The 15,403-nt window shown below is 52.9% G+C and overlaps 2 protein-coding genes across 7 annotated transcripts in view; one reads left to right on the top strand and one right to left on the bottom strand.

The window, feature by feature from the left end:
* LOC106849449 (lysosomal alpha-glucosidase-like) overlaps positions 1 to 3,203 on the bottom strand; it is a 15,820-nt gene extending 12,617 nt beyond the window's left edge. The window contains exon 1 of the mRNA XM_088174329.1: positions 2,806 to 3,203. The gene's annotated coding sequence lies outside the window, so the exon portion shown is untranslated. The remainder of the gene's footprint in view (positions 1 to 2,805) is intronic.
* On the top strand, positions 1,021 to 15,403 carry MAFK (MAF bZIP transcription factor K). 6 transcript variants are annotated; one of them, XR_015807190.1, is made up of 4 exons: positions 1,021 to 1,155; positions 9,214 to 9,293; positions 10,043 to 14,355; positions 14,858 to 15,403. XR_015807190.1 is itself a non-coding variant. In XM_014870156.2 (3 exons), exons 2-3 carry the CDS (start codon positions 9,258 to 9,260, stop codon positions 10,475 to 10,477), a joined length of 471 nt encoding a protein of 156 aa, XP_014725642.1. In that variant the 5' UTR covers positions 1,021 to 1,155; positions 9,214 to 9,257; the 3' UTR covers positions 10,478 to 14,856. The 6 variants fall into 6 exon arrangements, 4 of the variants coding, with proteins under 4 accessions (XP_014725642.1, XP_088030460.1, XP_014725634.1 ...); XR_015807191.1 differs by lacking the exon at positions 14,858 to 15,403 and having other exon boundaries at positions 10,043 to 10,903; positions 13,847 to 14,856; XM_014870156.2 differs by lacking the exon at positions 14,858 to 15,403 and having other exon boundaries at positions 10,043 to 14,856.

Here is a 15,403-nt window from a genome sequence, read left to right as displayed (position 1 = left end):
AAAAGCAGAGTGGTCAGCAGGTCAAGGGAAGTGATTCTATCCCTCTGCTCTGCTGAGATCCCACCTGCAGTGCTGTGTCCATCTCTGGGGTTCTCAGCATAGGAAGGATATGGAGCTATTGGAGTGAGTCCAGAGGAAGCCCCCAAACCGATTTGAGGGATGGAGCACCTCTCCTGTGAGGAATGGAGGAGAGAATTGGGATTGCTCAGCCTGGACAAGAGAAGGCTTCAGGGAGATCTTATTGCCATCTTCCCTGTGTGAAGGCAGCCTTCAAGAAAACTAAAGAAGGACTTTTGACTGAGGCTTGTGGTGACAGAATAAGGGGTGATGGCTTCAAACTGACAAAGAGCAGGTTGAGATTAGACGTCAGTAAGAAATCTTTTCCATGAAGGTGGTGAGGCATGGGCACAGGTTGCACAGAGAAGTTGTGGATGCCACATCTCTAGAGGCATCCCTGTTCAAGGCCAGTTTAGACGGGGTTTGGAACAACCTCGTCTAGTGGAAGGTGTCCCTGCCCATCGCAAGGGAGTTGAAACGCGACGAGCTTCAAGGTCCCTCCCTAACCAACCATTCTGTGATTCTATAAAATACACCCGTGTGTGAGTGCGCAAAACCTCAGGCCACGCTGCGCCCCCTCCATCGGGACTGATCCGGACGGCAGGGAGCTGTCGGAGAAGGGTGAGCCCCGCAGCGGGGCGGGGGCACGGGGCGTGGTGTAGAGGAGACGGGGACGAGGATGAAGGGGCCATAAAAGAGGAATGAGGATCGGGGCGAGGATGGGGAGGAAGATGAGGATCGGGATGAGAATAAGGATGGGGACGAGGATGAAAGGGGGCGAGTACGTGCCGGCAGCCTCGCCCCGCCCGCCGCGCGCCCTTCCCCATGAATGAACCGCGCGGGCGGTCCCGGGCGGTGACGCGGCGGCGGGGCGGGCCGGCGGTGACGCGCGCGGTGACGCGCCATGCCGGAAGCGGCGGGGGCGCTGGTTGGTCGGCGGCGCGGCGGGGGGGAGGCGGCCGCCCCGCGCTTGTTGTTGTCCGCGGGACTCGCTGGCAGGGAGGGAGGAGGGAGCCGCGCAGCGCCCCCGCCGCCGCCCCCGCGCCCCCGCCGCCCCCGCCGCCGCCCCCGCCACGGGGCGCTCCCGCCGGCACGCAGGTGAGGAGCCGCCCGGGCGCGGCGCGGAGGGGGCGGGGGCGGGGGGGTGGGTCGGAGCCGGGAAGGGGGGGTGGCCGCGCGTTGCCGCTCGATCGCGGGGGAAGGGGCGGCTCGGCCCGGGTCCGGCCCGGGTCCCGCTCGGTCCGGTCGGGTCCGGTTGGGCGCGGGCGGGCGGGGCGGCGGAGGTAAAAGTGCTGAGTCACCACCGCGCCGGGCACGTGGTGCCGCCGCCCCTCGCACCGGGCCGGGCCGGGCCGAGCGCGCACGTGGGGCCCGGCGGGGGGCGAGGGGCGGGCGGCGGCGGCCCCGCCATGGGGGAGCGGGAGAGGGCTCGGGGAGCGCCGCCCGCCCCCGCCGAGCGGCCCCCGAAGCCCCCGCGGGGCGGGGGCGCGATGGCCCCGCCGTCACATCTTCGCTGTCACCTCGCACCAGTGCGGAGCCGGCACCGCGCAACCCCCGTGGGACGGGACCGGCAGTACCCCCGCACTCTCGGGGATGTGGGGCCGGGGGTCCCCTGGGTGTTTGCCGGGGTGATGCTTGCCCTGTCTCTTGTTGATATTTTTCTTCCCCCCGAGGATGAGCGCGCTGCCTGCCTCTGCCTTTGAATGGCTCTTAAAATACATGTGAGGAAACCTGTTGTGACGCCGCGCGCTCCGCCGACTAAAAATAGCAGCTTTTGTAGTACGGAGAGAGCCGGGGCGCAGCCGGGGCCGGGCAGCGTGGCCGCGCCGTGCGGCGGTGGCCGGGCGTGGTGGCGGCTTCGTGATCCGCTGTCCGCGCCGCGTTATCGGGCAGGAGCAGCCGCCACCGGGAAATGCCGGGCGGGCGCGTCGCTGCCCGTGGGATGGGCTGGGGGTCAGGGCTGCGGCGGGTGGGGGGCTTATCTCTGCTGAGCACAGCTTCTGGTTGGGTCGAAAGAGGGAGAGGTGCGTGCTGTGTTCGGGCTGGTCCTGGATGGAGCCCGTGGGGAGGGAGGGATGCGTGTGCATGGGGCCGCCCTGGAAACGGGGTGCTCTGCGGCCGCCCTGGACTGGCAGTGGGAGGAAAGGGGACGGTGACATTCCGGGAGCGGGCACTGCCGCGTGACTGTCTGGTGGGTGCGGGACGGTTTGGGGATTTAATCAGAAGTGAGGAGGTGGGTGGGGGGAACCTCTTCAACATCCCCGTGACGGCAGCGGCACAAGGTGGGGAAACGTCCAGACCACGAGCGACGGGAACTGAGATCTCCAAACTCTCACAGTGTGTCAGGGTCTGTTTCCTTCCTTCTCCTCTTCCTCGGGCTGAGAGCCCGCTCCCCTCCCTCGTGGGTGCCCCCGTGGAGGATTTATTTTACAGATTCTGCTGAAAGCAGGCCATGAGGTCTCAAATTAGGAACGAGCCCCCTTTGGGCAAAGTTGTTACAGAAAAGGGAAAGGCCTCCATTTTCGCTTTCACCTGGCCGCCCCCTCCTTTGCCAGCGTGCCTAAAAGCTGAGCTGGGACTGCGGAAGGTGGAGGGAGCCAGTGAGAGCAAAGTGTTTCCCTGAAAAGCTGCACGCCTTTTTCTTGCACTTTCAGTTTTTGTAAGCCCTGTGGCGGACGCAGCCCTGCGCCCCAGCCCGGCGCGTCGTGCCATGGGTACTGTCGGGGTTTTAGCAGCGAATGAGTTTACCTGGCGGCTTTTTTTTTCTCACTGACGAAAGGAGCGGGCGTCCCTCCGCTTTTTTCCCCCCCTGTCCTTCCGTGTGTGTCCGCGGTGCTGCCTGCGGAGAGCCCTTCCTCAAGCCTTCCCCGTGCAGTCACTTCCTCGGGCTGATGGACGCCGCGGCTGCCCAATGGCAGCGCGCAGGGAGCGCGGCCCCGGAGTTAACTCTGCTCCCTCCCGGCCGGGCTGCCGGACCCGGGGCTGCCGGCGAGCAGCGGCTGCTTGCCGCAAGGTTGGGCACACGGTGACTCTCGCCGTCAGGACACCCTGCCCGCTTCAGCGAGCTCTGAGCTTGGCGGGGCTTGGAGCCCTGTTAAATGTTCCCGGCTGTATTACGCCAGGTTCCCGCCTTGCTTTCACAACTGTTTCTGAACCAGAGGCAGAAATTTGTTGCCTTTTTTTTTTTTTTCTCCCTGCTTGCCTGTCAAGGACAGCGTGCTTTGTCATGTTTTATGTCATTTCTGCGCCGTCGCCCGTCTCAGCAATCTGTTGCGGCATGGAGTTCAGTACTGCTGTGTGCCTCCTGAAAGGGAAAAATACAGATCAGCTTGATTCCCTCTGATTTCCATCAGCATTGGAAGATGATTAATGACATGGAATGTGCTGCAGGACTTGGTATTGAAAGTCTCTAGCTGTGTGAGATGTTTGGGAAGCAAAGAAAGGACAGCTGGGAGCGCTGGCCCCTGCGGCAGTCAGGGTTTGTGGGATAAGCTTGCTCACTGATCATTTTTGTAAACATCCAGCTGTGAAATATTTGAGCGGTGCTAGCACTTTCAATTATCAGGAAGTTTCAGGCTCAGCACCCTGTAGAGATGAACAGGCAGTTTCCACTTCTGTCTCAGCTATTGTTTGAGGCTATCTTCAAACTTGGGCAGAGAGTCTTCCAAGCATGAAGAAAGCACAAGCGATGCAGTGCTGTGTGACCATCAGCACAAGGGCTGGGGGAAGGCAGTAATGAGAGCAATTACCCTGGCACTGTGCTCCCGAGTGGAGGGACAGGCTGCATAGTGGATCCCACTGCTTTGCAATATTGCAGGATGCTAACTATCGATGCCACTATGTTCCATTATTAGCAGTTAGTGAAGATCTCTGACTTGATAGCTGGCACTTGGGGTCAGGAGCAACAAAGCTAGGAATCCCAATCCCAGCTCTGCCCCAGGGTCTGGCTGTGCGTCCTGTGCGTCTGAGCAAGTTATTTGTTGCTTGGTGGCTCAGCTTGTCCGGCTGGGGAGCTGCATCTCTGGGCTGGTGATGCTGAGGTGTAATTCCAGTATATCTCTGTCACCGCGTTTTACAAGCACGTGATGGAAAAAGTGCTGTAAGCTTGTCAGTACCAGGGCTGGCTGTTGCATACCTTTCCCCTTCAGCCTCCTCTTCCATGAAGTTTCAGAGGTGACACACAGGCGTACCCGCCTGGTACTCCATATCCCTGCTCCCTAAACACAGGCTCTCTGCAGCTTCTGACTAGGTTGTTTACCAAACCACCGAAGACTGTCTGATCCGTGTCCAGGCTTCCCCAGAGAGCGCCTCAGAGAGCTGTGTCCTGGCAGCTCTCAAATGCGCTCTGAAGGTTCCTCAATCCCCTCTTTGCTGCTGGATGCTGGTTCCGATCCATAAGGGAAATGGAAAGCTGGCCAGCTGGGCGAGGGCTGCGTGGAGCTCCTCTAGAACAGTAAACAGTGACTCACCCCCTCCTTGTGTCTTCTCTCTCTTCATGTCAAATATATTGCCTCGCATATGCTTCTCTACTCTCTGATTCACACCACCAGCCTGTCCCTCCCCGCTCTCATTACAAATGAGTGACAAGCGTCAGTCTGCCTTACAGGATGTGTGAAGGTTGTCAGAGCAGGAGAATGGCTTTTTGAATGATGGGGAGAGTGCTCTGCCTACCATGCTGCAATGTGCTGGAAATCCGTGTCGTGCCTCCGAGCGGCAGAGGCATGGCAATGAGGATTTGAGCATCTGTAGTTGCCTTCACCTGTCAGCTCAGATGTTACCCGTGGTAGGCACATCCGTTTGGCTAGAGCTCTGGAGCTGGGAACAACTTGCAGATAAACGAGAAATTTAAACGGCTGCCTAGGAATTAAATGGCTGCATTTGGGAATGAGTAGAGTATTCCCTGTGTAGCTGTCGGTGCTGAATTGAGACGTGATGGCAGAGATCCTTGTCGCCGCTTGAACCTTGCACTGTTTTTCTGCCCTCGGGAAGTCGTCGCTGGCCTGGCGGAAGGTGAGGGTTGCATGTTTTCAGTTTGCTGTATGTGTGTGAGGATGGGAGCTAGCAGGGACACCAGCAGGGCTGTCTGCCAGGCACTCGTGTTGTGTCCGGGGTTGTCTTTCAGTGTAGAAAGAGTTTTGAAATTCAAGTTCATCTGCAGTTGTCGGGTGTCGGCTGTGATTTTATAGTAATTCCTTAATGTGTAATGCGCTTGGAAAGCCCTGTAGCGTGGAAAGTCTGAAATCTCACTCTGGCATGTTTTCTTCATTAATTGCAAGCCTTGTGTAGAAACCTCTGTCCTACCTCTGCCTGAGTCAGGCTTTCTGCTGCCTTTCCCTTTCAAAGCGAAGGAACTGGCATCTCTAGATGCTCTAAGCTGAGACTGTCAGGCTTAGGATGTCAGCTGGAGACTTCCAGGTTTTTGGGAGGATGCTGCAGGAGGCATAGGAGCTTGTCTGAAAGAGGGAGAGGGCGTTGGCAAGGCTGTCAATGGGTAACTTTATTGCAGAATTACAAGGGCTCTTTATGTAACCCACAGTCAAAACACTTGCTGTAAATACGAGCGTGGAGCTGCTCTGGAAAAGCTTTTTCCTCTCACAGTTGGTGTAATACTACTTGCTGCTTTATTGATGTGGCGTTCGAAGTGTGTCGTACTGCTTACAGAGCAGGGATGTAGCACGGTCCTCGTTCCAAAAAGCTGAGCTCCTAATTTTAGCTGTGATGCAGCAAATGCAATTAAGGAAAGAAGGGCAGGAGTAGGGTAAAGACTAAAAGGGTTCTAATAATCAAATCGCAGGCAGGGTCCCAGAAGACCCCTGTGCAGCATATTTAGGGAATGCTGCTGAGTATGACTTGTTTGCAGAGTGGTTTATGATTTCATTGTGGGCTTTTGCTTTGTAAGCGTGGGGAGATGACATGCTGATTTTTAGTGTCTTCTTGCTGGTAGCTGAATAGTTCCAAATAATCCTGATGGGAAGGCTTTGGTAAATGAGGAGATGAGGCCCAAGGCCCTGGAGGACTGCTGGTGAGGATTGCAAGTGTTGTTGTATCGGTTTCGAGCGGAGCCCAGGCCACACCTGTGCCTTCAACTAGTGCAGAGATAAGACTCTCCCTGGCACTCATATCTGAGTGTGAGACTTGAGCCTGTTGGAGTGTTTCTACTTGTTCTATGAAGTCTTCCCCTTTGGGTCAGGCTAGCCCACCGTCTCCCACCCTTGTTTTAAGAGGGTTTGGCATCACAATTCCTGGTGATGCCTTGAACCTCCTCATTAATCTGTGTCAGTAGCAGCTTTGGCCCATGGCCCCTGGTGCAGTAGGGTGGATCCCAGCCTGTCTCTGAGGGATGCTGGCCCATCCAGGGTGCCTTGCTGTGTAAGGGGAGACAGGTGTACAGCAGAAGACGCTGAGCCGAGCGCCTGTGCTGTCCGCTGAGGAATGTGCAGGGTAAGGAGCTGTTGCTTTGGTGACATGGAGCAACAGGTGACCAGAAGGGTTTCATCACTCAGAGCTGGAGTATTGCTCAGGGTGGCAGGTGAGCCCTCACGCTGACCCCCATTGGAGACAACCTCACCCCTCGGCTCTTGTTTTCCGTGATACTTTACATTTCTTTCCATCTCCGCGCAGCCAAGTGGCCGCGTTCAGTTTTTCCATCGGCTGGCGCAGAAAACGCTTTGAAGACGCGCTGGGTGAGGATCAAAAGGCTTTTTGTGCAGTTGGTGGGTGTGACGGGGCTGTCGTTGGCCTCCCCCTCCTTTTTGCCTTTCCTTTTCCGGCGTTCGCAGCGCGGCGAGCGGCCAGCGCGCCCAGCGCGCCCCTTCCCTTGTAGGGATGGGGGCGGCGAGGGAGGGGGGATGCCGCCGAGGGAAGGAAGAGTTTCTGATGCTGTGGGAATGTGAGCGCTCAAACTCTGTAAACAGCTGGTGACTCACTGCATAACTATGGCACCAACTGCCTGCGGCCCGGCTGCGCCTCTGCAGGGAGGGGGCTGCCGGCCCTTTCCTCTACGCACTGGCAGCGCCTCTGCGCTCCTCAGCTCCGAGACCTGTTGGCCAAGACAAGGAGCTTTTTCCTTCCCCCCCCAGCTGCCAGTGCCTACGTCTGCTCCTCCGGCCGGGAGGTAGGGGTGGGCAGCAAATGCCTGGTGCGGAGGGGAAGAGATGGACGGTGAAAGGGCAGTGCTGGGGTCGGAAGAGGTGCCTGTGCTCGCAGGAGATCGTGCTCTGAAGAGCGAGCAGACAGAGGTTGGGCACGTCCCTGTCTGTCGGAGGCAGCTGAGGGGGGGACTGGGATTTGCCCCCTTGCCCCATGCCCTGCCCATTCCCGCTGTCCTGGCGAGAAAAGGGGCTGTGGCTGGAGGTGTGCCCGGGGTGGGGCTCAGTGCTGGAGGAGAGCAGGGAAGGAGTCGGTGATGCTCTAGAAAATGCAGCGCACACCAGTTGCTGTAAGTGGTCCATTCATCACGGAGCATCTTGGCTTGTGTGCTGTGCGGCTGTCCTTGTCCCTCCTCCAGACATGGAGAGCTGTGCTGTCTCGGGCTTAAAAATAGAGGAGGCGCCTAAATACACTCCCTAATATCTAGGATAGTATCTTGCAGCTCTGCAATTACAGGATTATTTTTTTCCCCTCCTGCTCTTCATCTTGATTTTTATGTAAGTCGTGTGATGATGATGAGGTGCCTTGACTGATAAAATTCAAGTGACAGCAGCACGGGCTGAGCCAGCACCTTCACCCACCCGGCTCCCACTGGTCCCCACGCCCCACCTTTGCACCCCCCCAAATCCCGACACCCCTGTTTGCAGATATGAATGAGTTTGTTTACTCTCCGACGACCTCGTGATGTCTTTGCACAGACATGACCTGAAGTCATTATTGCTTTTGGGCTTCTCTGTTTCCATGGTGACTGTCTCCGGGTTGGCTACTTTCCCAAGGTCACCATGGCAACTATCAGAAGGGAATCATGCTTGGGATGCTTTGGCTGGATTTTTCATGAATGATTAGGATGTGTGACACGATGCAGACGTGGAAATGGGGAGGGTTTGGGCTGGGTTGGAGAAGGTGGGGGAGAGAGAGGACTCCCGCCAGACAGGCAGCGCTCTGCGGTGCCGCGGGTGTGCAGCCCTCGAAGCCGCCCTGTGTCGGGGGCACCGGCGCCTCGCCCCCTCCCCGCTGGGGAGCCATAGCAGAGGCTGTGATGGTGGCACGGCTGCCAGTGCCTCTCCCAGGGTAGGTACCGTCGTGCTGCCGTCACCACGGGGTGAAGGGGTTGGGTGGAGGTGCGGGCAGGTGGATTTTCTGCACGGCGCTGGTCGGAGGGGTGTATTCGCCGGCTAAGGTGAGAGTGAAGGGCAGTGTCGCGGCAGGGGACAGGCTGGCTGTCGATGGACATGCCTCAACGTCGCTAGAAATACCAAACAGGTCTGCTCTCACAGTCTGGGGCTGGAGGATTGGGGAGAAACAGTCTTGGTGTGTTGGGAGAGGTGAACTCCTTTCTGGCTTTGTTGTCGGGGGCTTTTGTTTCTGTTGTTTGGGTTTTCTGGTAGCGTCTCCTTTGGGGTGGGGACAGCGCTGGAAGCAGGTTATAAACCAGGCAGCTTCTCTCTGGGTTGCTGGCTCAATTTTGAGCCGGACTAATAATCATCAAAATGAGAATGAAGGGAGTTGTTGTCTTGTGGCTTTTCAGTGCCTTTTATGAGCAGAGGTAACTCTTAATTCAGTCCCTAATAGGCCATTTGGAGCGTCTGGGATGCCTCCAGAGGGAGGTGAGCCAGTGACAGGGCCTTGGAGGCCACGCTCCATTCTCCCCTTGGGAAGGGATGGCACATGGCAAGGTGGTGTGTGATGCTTAGTGTGACTCTTGTTTACAGATGAATGCGGGTGTCCTTCTTTCCTCCCTGCCCTGTCATCTCTGCTGGGTCTTAGTGTGGTTAACAGCAGAATACGAGGTCTTGGTGTTAAAAAGCAATGCACTTGTCAACACAAATTTCTCTTTCTCTTATCTGAATTGGGTAAATGATATCTGAATCCATCCCAGTGCTTCAAACAACTGTGTGCTTATTTCTTTTAATGGTGGTTGATTTGGGGTTTTGGGCCATGTGTTGGGTATCTTCTTCCTGTCCTTGTCGCCGAGATTAACCTGGAAACCTTGTTTTGTTTTTCCAGTTGCAATTTCTGAGCAGTTTTGTCTGGAAGACTGTGCTCAGGTTATGACGACTAATCCCAAACCGAACAAGGCATTAAAGGTAGGGAAGAAGCTGTGGGTGGTGCTGGGTGGCTGGAGAGGCTCTTCATTCCATATGTCCTGCAGTCTCTAGAAATACAAAAGGATGGTGGCTTAAAAGTTCTGTGTTCAGTGATATTGAAGGTCTTTTTCAGCTTAAACAATTCTGTGATTCTGAAAATAATGGTGGCAAATGTGCTTGAGGAAAGGGCAAGGCCTTGGTGATTTTCTCATATAACTTCAGTTACTACATGCTATGCCCTGGCAAAACCAAATGGTTGGTTTTGTTCACTACTCAAATGAGCAATTGTCAATGAAAAACCACAAAATGCTGAATTAAGCCCTGCACAGAAGCAGCTATTCTGCTTTTGAGATGCTGCACTGGTGTCCCAGCATAATGCTGGGAAAAGGTGTCATCTTTAGCATTCATTATGAATTCCAGGTCCTGACAAAGGACTTCACAAAGAAAGATTTCAGCCGACTTTACATTTATCCCCTAGAAAATCTTGCTGTTGGGTTCACACTGGGTATGTAAAGCTCACTGCTTTCTGTGACCTAAGAGGGTGACCCAAACCCAGACAACTACAGTGCTCAGATCTCTGCCACATTTAACCCAGATATTTTAGCGAAGCTTGTGCTCTCCACAGCACATCTGGGGTGTTTTCCAGGTAGGGATGTCACCTTGCTGAGGGATGCCCTTTTCTCCTTCTGCTGCCCAGAGCATCCGCTCACGTCGGGTCGCTGCTACCCCTGTGCTGTTGGTATTTGCAGGTAAAGGAGGAGTCAGGAGAGAATGCCCCAGTGCTGAGTGATGATGAACTCGTGTCAATGTCCGTACGGGAGCTGAACCAGCACCTGAGGGGTCTCACCAAAGAGGAGGTCATCCGTCTGAAGCAGCGGAGGCGCACGCTGAAGAACCGGGGCTACGCTGCCAGCTGCCGCATCAAGCGTGTGACTCAGAAAGAGGAGCTCGAGAGGCAGCGGGTTGAGCTGCAGCAAGAGGTGGAGAAGCTGGCCAGAGAAAACAGCAGCATGAAGCTAGAGCTGGATGCCTTGCGCTCCAAGTACGAAGCACTCCAGACCTTTGCTCGTACTGTGGCGCGAGGGCCTATTACCCCGACCAAAGTTGCCACCACCAGTGTCATCACCATCGTGAAATCAGCCGAAATCTCATCCAGTTCTGTGCCCTTTTCAGCAGCCTCCTAGTGCCCTCGGTGGGGGGAACTAGCAGCCTTTCAGAGGGGAGGGGATAAGGCTCTTATGCATTGTTCCGGAGTCCTTGGTCACGTCAAGAATTGGCATTTTAAGAAGTCTCTTCCAAAAGTGCAAAAAACAGAAGAAAATTAAAAAAGAGAAAAACAAACCCAGAGGGTCCCTACAAAGGGAACTTAACTGGCTGCTTCTGTCTGGACTCAGTGGCTCCATCAACCTCTTGTGTCCAGGATTTGAGCTCTGTATGCAGTACAAATTGCAAGATCTGTTTCCTCCTTCCCTCTGCCTCCACAAACCTCTCTCAGCTGTGGGCAGCTTTCCAGCTGGGAGAAGATACCTGAGGAGCCTCCGGAGTCTTCGTGAATGATGCTCAAGAGCCAGGAAACATATGGACCGTAGAAATCATCATGTGAGATGAATGTATGGGAAAAAGAGTTTCCTTTAGTGGCCTCCTACTCCTTGTAAGAAGGGTCTCCCTTACCTTCCCCACTTCCATCTGATATTATGAGAGCAGGAATATAGGCTTTTTGGGTTTGATTTTGTCCTGCTAAGAGTGGATGGGAGTGGGAGGATGATGGAGATAAATGCTTGAGTCTGACCACACCCATTAAGAATAACCTTTTGTTTTCAATCCATGCTGTTAAAATATGGAAAAATATATATTTTACATATTTTAATATGCCCCATTACCTGTGTGGCCTGTAAAAAAATACATTGCAGCCTCCTTTATTCCAAGCCCAAGTTTCCTGATAGCTCCTTCCCAAAAGTGTGCCTGTGAATTGGGTATATTTATGCAGTTTATTTCTTCCAGATGATCTGCAGTCTTGAAGTAGCAGCTTTTTTTTCCTGGGTTACCTGAACCTGAAGGGAGGGAGGCACAGTAAATGCTGTGAAGAGCAGTGCACTGTGGAGGAAAAGGGGAGATGAGGAGAAAAAAATGCTGCATGTATTACTGGTGGAGGCAGAATTGGCTGTGAGAGAAGGTGGGACAGTTCTGCTGGGATCAGCATTACGAGAAGGGGTTTGTGCAGAGTATTTCAGAAGGATGTTTTTAAAGCACTGAAGTGTAACTAGAGGGCAATAGCATTCAGCCAGGAGAAGTTTAGAGTCTCCTCTTTGACAAAAGCATTGGTATGTTAGCAGTGAGCATCCCTAGCTGGAGAGCTGCGCTCACCAGTCCTGGGTGATCAGAGAAGGGCTGTAGGGAGGTCAGGTGGGAGCTTGGAAGAGTCTTTCCCTCTCCATAGCACATCAGATGCTGAATTTGGGATCCAAAGAGTACAGTGAACAACCCACAGTGTTCAGACAACCTGTGTGAATGTGACCCTGAAACTTGATGCTTTCTCTTGCAAGTGGGTGAGTTATCCTGAGAGGCGCACGGAGGGCAGGATGGAAAATCAACGTGCATGTAGAGGACAGAAGAATTGGGATCGAGAAGTGGTTTTTTTGGCTCTGAGCAGTGGTTTGGGAGAGGGATTTCTGGCTTGGCAGTGGGCAGGATTTAGGAAGCTGAAAGGAGAGATTCTGCTGTTGCACAGCAGTGATGAAATGATGAATGTTTCCAGGTCACTGTAAAAAAAAAAAAATAGCTATGTTGGTGTTTGTGTGTTTTGTTGTTGTTTTTTTTTTTCTTCTTGAAGTAGGAAAGAAAAGGGACTGTGTGTTTTGTAGGGCAGGTCAGAGACTTGTAGAATAGACGATGCCTGTTGTTATGCAGGTGAGAAGAGAATGAGATTGCTGAGGTTTAAGATGAGGAGAAGAGTTTAGAGAACTTGGGTTCCAGAAGAGAAAACAAAGATCACGGAGAATTCATAAGTGGTTTGGACTGAAAGAGAAAAATCAAGTGCTACCGTTGTTGGAAAGAAGACAGTGAACTGGCATCTGACACCCAGTATAATTTGTTGTTTGAGGCTTTGTCTTGCCTTGAATGGCAGTAAGTTGGTAGAAATTTAGTGAAGCCCTACTTGTCTTAGGAAGAAGTTGTTAGCTTGCTTTTTCTTTTTTTTTCACCTTGTCATCGGAGTCTCTGGATTTCCCAGGAGGATCCTTTGTGAAATAGGTTAATGAAAAGAGAAACCTCAGACTTGGTTCTCATTCAGTCCCCAACATCGACATCCGTGACCTTACTGAGCCAGAAAGGGGTGTCAGTGAAATGCTTCCTGAAGGCTCGTTCCCCCTGCCAGATCCACATGTTTTGGAGGGGAGCAGGGAGTTTCCTTCAAGTGATTCTCCAACACGTAGAGTTTGGATGACACTTAGTGTTACCTCATTTCTCCTCCATTCCCTCCCTATCTCCAAACAGGCAGATCGATGTCCTGTGTATCAGTACCAGTTATTGACTCCCACAGCAGAAGCTGAGGAAGAGAAAGATGTTATGGTCATTTCCTGGTCCTCTCATGTTCTCCAGCTCACAGACATTGGACACTTTCCCAGACCTTACAGGTGCCTCCACAAACAGGCAAAATGGAGACTCCTGGCACTGTTGGGGCTTTAAATGAAAACTTTAATGAAAAAGGCCAGTTGACTTGAAAATGCCCAAATGCTTCCAGTCTTTAAAACAGCTCCAGAGCTCCATAACATTCCTGGCTAGATAGGAACACCCTCTGGCTGCCCTTGACACCCCTCCGGGGAAATCAGACCTGCCTCACTGAAGGGGACGGAGGTCGAACTTTGTTCCTGGGGTCTTCTTGCTGTTGGAATGAGTTGAGAAACATATCTTTATGTGGCACTTCCCTTGTGGCCAAGTATTTCTTTTTTTTTCCAGTTCTTGGAAGGGTGCCAAAGGCTTGTCCAAGTGATTGCTAGTTTAGTGCTGGTAGGCACTTAAATCTCTGGTCACTCGATAAAGAACAAGAGGCCTGGGTGTTGTTAAAGCTGTTGATACCATAGCCATGGTAGGTAATCCATATTGGATATCCATAAGGACCACGTGGAAATATTTAAAGAGAGAGAAATATATATATAAATATATAATTATATACATTTTATCGTACAGATTTTTCGTAAAAAAGAAAAAAAATAATTTTTTTTCCAAGTTTGATACTGTAAATCTTTATTAAAAGAAATTGCCAGTCCAGGGCTCCCTGGGTGGTGACCTGGAGGGGAATGAAATGTCCTGGCTAAACTTCCACAGAGGGATCAGAATTGCAAGGTAACGTGGAGGGAGGAATGACCCGAAAGCTGTTGATCGCGTTGGAGACCCAGCTCCTCCACCCTCCTCCCTGGAGGGCCCTCCAGCTTGGGGTTGTCGTGTTGCATTCCTCTGGGGTTCGGTTTGTTTCTGTTGTGTTTTATTTTTTTTGTTTTGTTTTGTTTTTTTTTTGTTTTTTTTTTTTCTTTTATTTTCCGTCCTGCACTTGCCAGCCTGACACCCAGGGTGAGCGCAGCGTGGGACGCGTCCCCGCAGCCGCACCTGCCGCGCGTCTCTCTGCTGCAGTGCTTTGGATGCCGGGGCTCCCTTCTCTGCCCCTCTGAGTTTGTCCCCCCCGAGGAGGAGCGGGGGCTCTGATTTTTGGGTGCTGGGCTCCTCTCCCCTAGGCCTGGCCTTTCTTTGGTTGCTCCCCATCCGCAGTGTGACGTGGGAACCGAGGGCTGGCGGGAGGCAGGAGAAGACGAAGGCACCGGGAAGGGACACCTCTGTTCTCATAGACGTGTTTGCTGTGCTCTCTGTTGGGAGTGGGGAACCTTTCCCTCCAGGGCAGCTCCAGATCCCTTTGAAACAAGGCAGCGTCTCTCCTCCTGCCCAACTCTACCGTCTGCCGGGAGGAGACCACAAAGTGCAGAGACCTGGGTGCCACGGCAGCTCCGGGACGGCGGGGAGGGACGAGGCGAGCTGTGCCACAGGATGGCTCAGACCCGGGGAGGAGGAGAAGGTGGCAGTTTTTTCTCTCTCGAATCATTTAAACTTCATTGTCATGATTGTTTTTATTTAAAAAAAAAAAAAAAGAAAAAGGAAAAAAAGGAAAAAAAAGAAAAAAAAAACCAAAACAAAACCGAGAAAACTTTTGTAATGTGGATTTGTTTTCCTTCGTCTGTATTTCAGTCTGCTGGGGTGTTTCTGTAGATGGTGGATACTTGCTTTCATTTTTTTAATGATAGAAGTCTTCTGTTTTAAGTTGTTTTTTATCACCAGCTCATTCTATCCTCTGTGGTTACTCAGTAATTTCATTTCAATATTTATTTTTGTGCTGCTTTTTTATTATAAAATAAATTATTGATATACCAAGCAATGTGGGTTCCTGTTTGTAAGGCGAATAGCCCTGTGTATGTGTCCCATTACTTCTCTTGACAGCCACAACGTAATTTATTGCTGTAAATTTAGCTGCAGTGACTGGTTTTTTTGTACCTTTCCAATAAAGCATTTTCTGGTTTCAGACTTGCCCTGGTCTATGGTCAGCGTTTTGGAGCCTGAATTGATCTTCAGTGGAGTGTTTTCCTCGGGTTTTTTTGCTGCTTGTCCCCAGTGCAGCACCCGGCTGGCTGTGGCACTGTGGTGAGCGCTGTGGTTTTTTTTTTTTGGAGGCAGGCTGGGCTAAGGCGAGTGGGATGGCACCTTGGGCTTTTGCAGTCATCTGACCCAGCCTCCTGGAGCCCATCTCAGCCTTGCTGTGGTGCTTTCTTGGGACACTTGGAATGTGCTCTAGGGATAGCTCTTGTTTGTCAGGTCGGTCCCATGTCGGTTCCTAACCCCGGGGCTCTGTCTTTGTGCACAATCGGTGCATGTCTGTGTTAGCACAAGCAGGACTGACAGCTCAGCAGGCACCTGCCTGCAGTCGTGATGCTGAGCAAAGCCACTTGTGGCTTGGAGACACTGACTGTGATCTTAAAAGTGCTGGAGAGACACTCTTCCTTTGGGTAATGAAATATCCCTTCATGGTTTCCCTGTGTGACTGCTTGTGAATAAACTGCTTTAACCTCTTA

The sequence above is a fragment of the Sturnus vulgaris genome, chromosome 16 (genome assembly GCF_052056855.1).
Source record: "Sturnus vulgaris isolate bStuVul1 chromosome 16, bStuVul1.hap1, whole genome shotgun sequence".
Lineage (NCBI taxonomy): Eukaryota > Metazoa > Chordata > Aves > Passeriformes > Sturnidae > Sturnus > Sturnus vulgaris.
Note: the sequence above shows the minus strand (reverse complement) of the source record. Positions and strands in the feature narration are given on the sequence as shown.

Coding starts and splice junctions, on each gene's coding strand:
- MAFK (XM_014870156.2), top strand. CDS start 9,258: ATGACGACTAATCCCAAACCGAACAAGGCATTAAAG. Junction 9,294..10,042: donor AACCGAACAAGGCATTAAAG/GTAGGGAAGAAG, acceptor TGGTATTTGCAG/GTAAAGGAGGAGTCAGGAGA.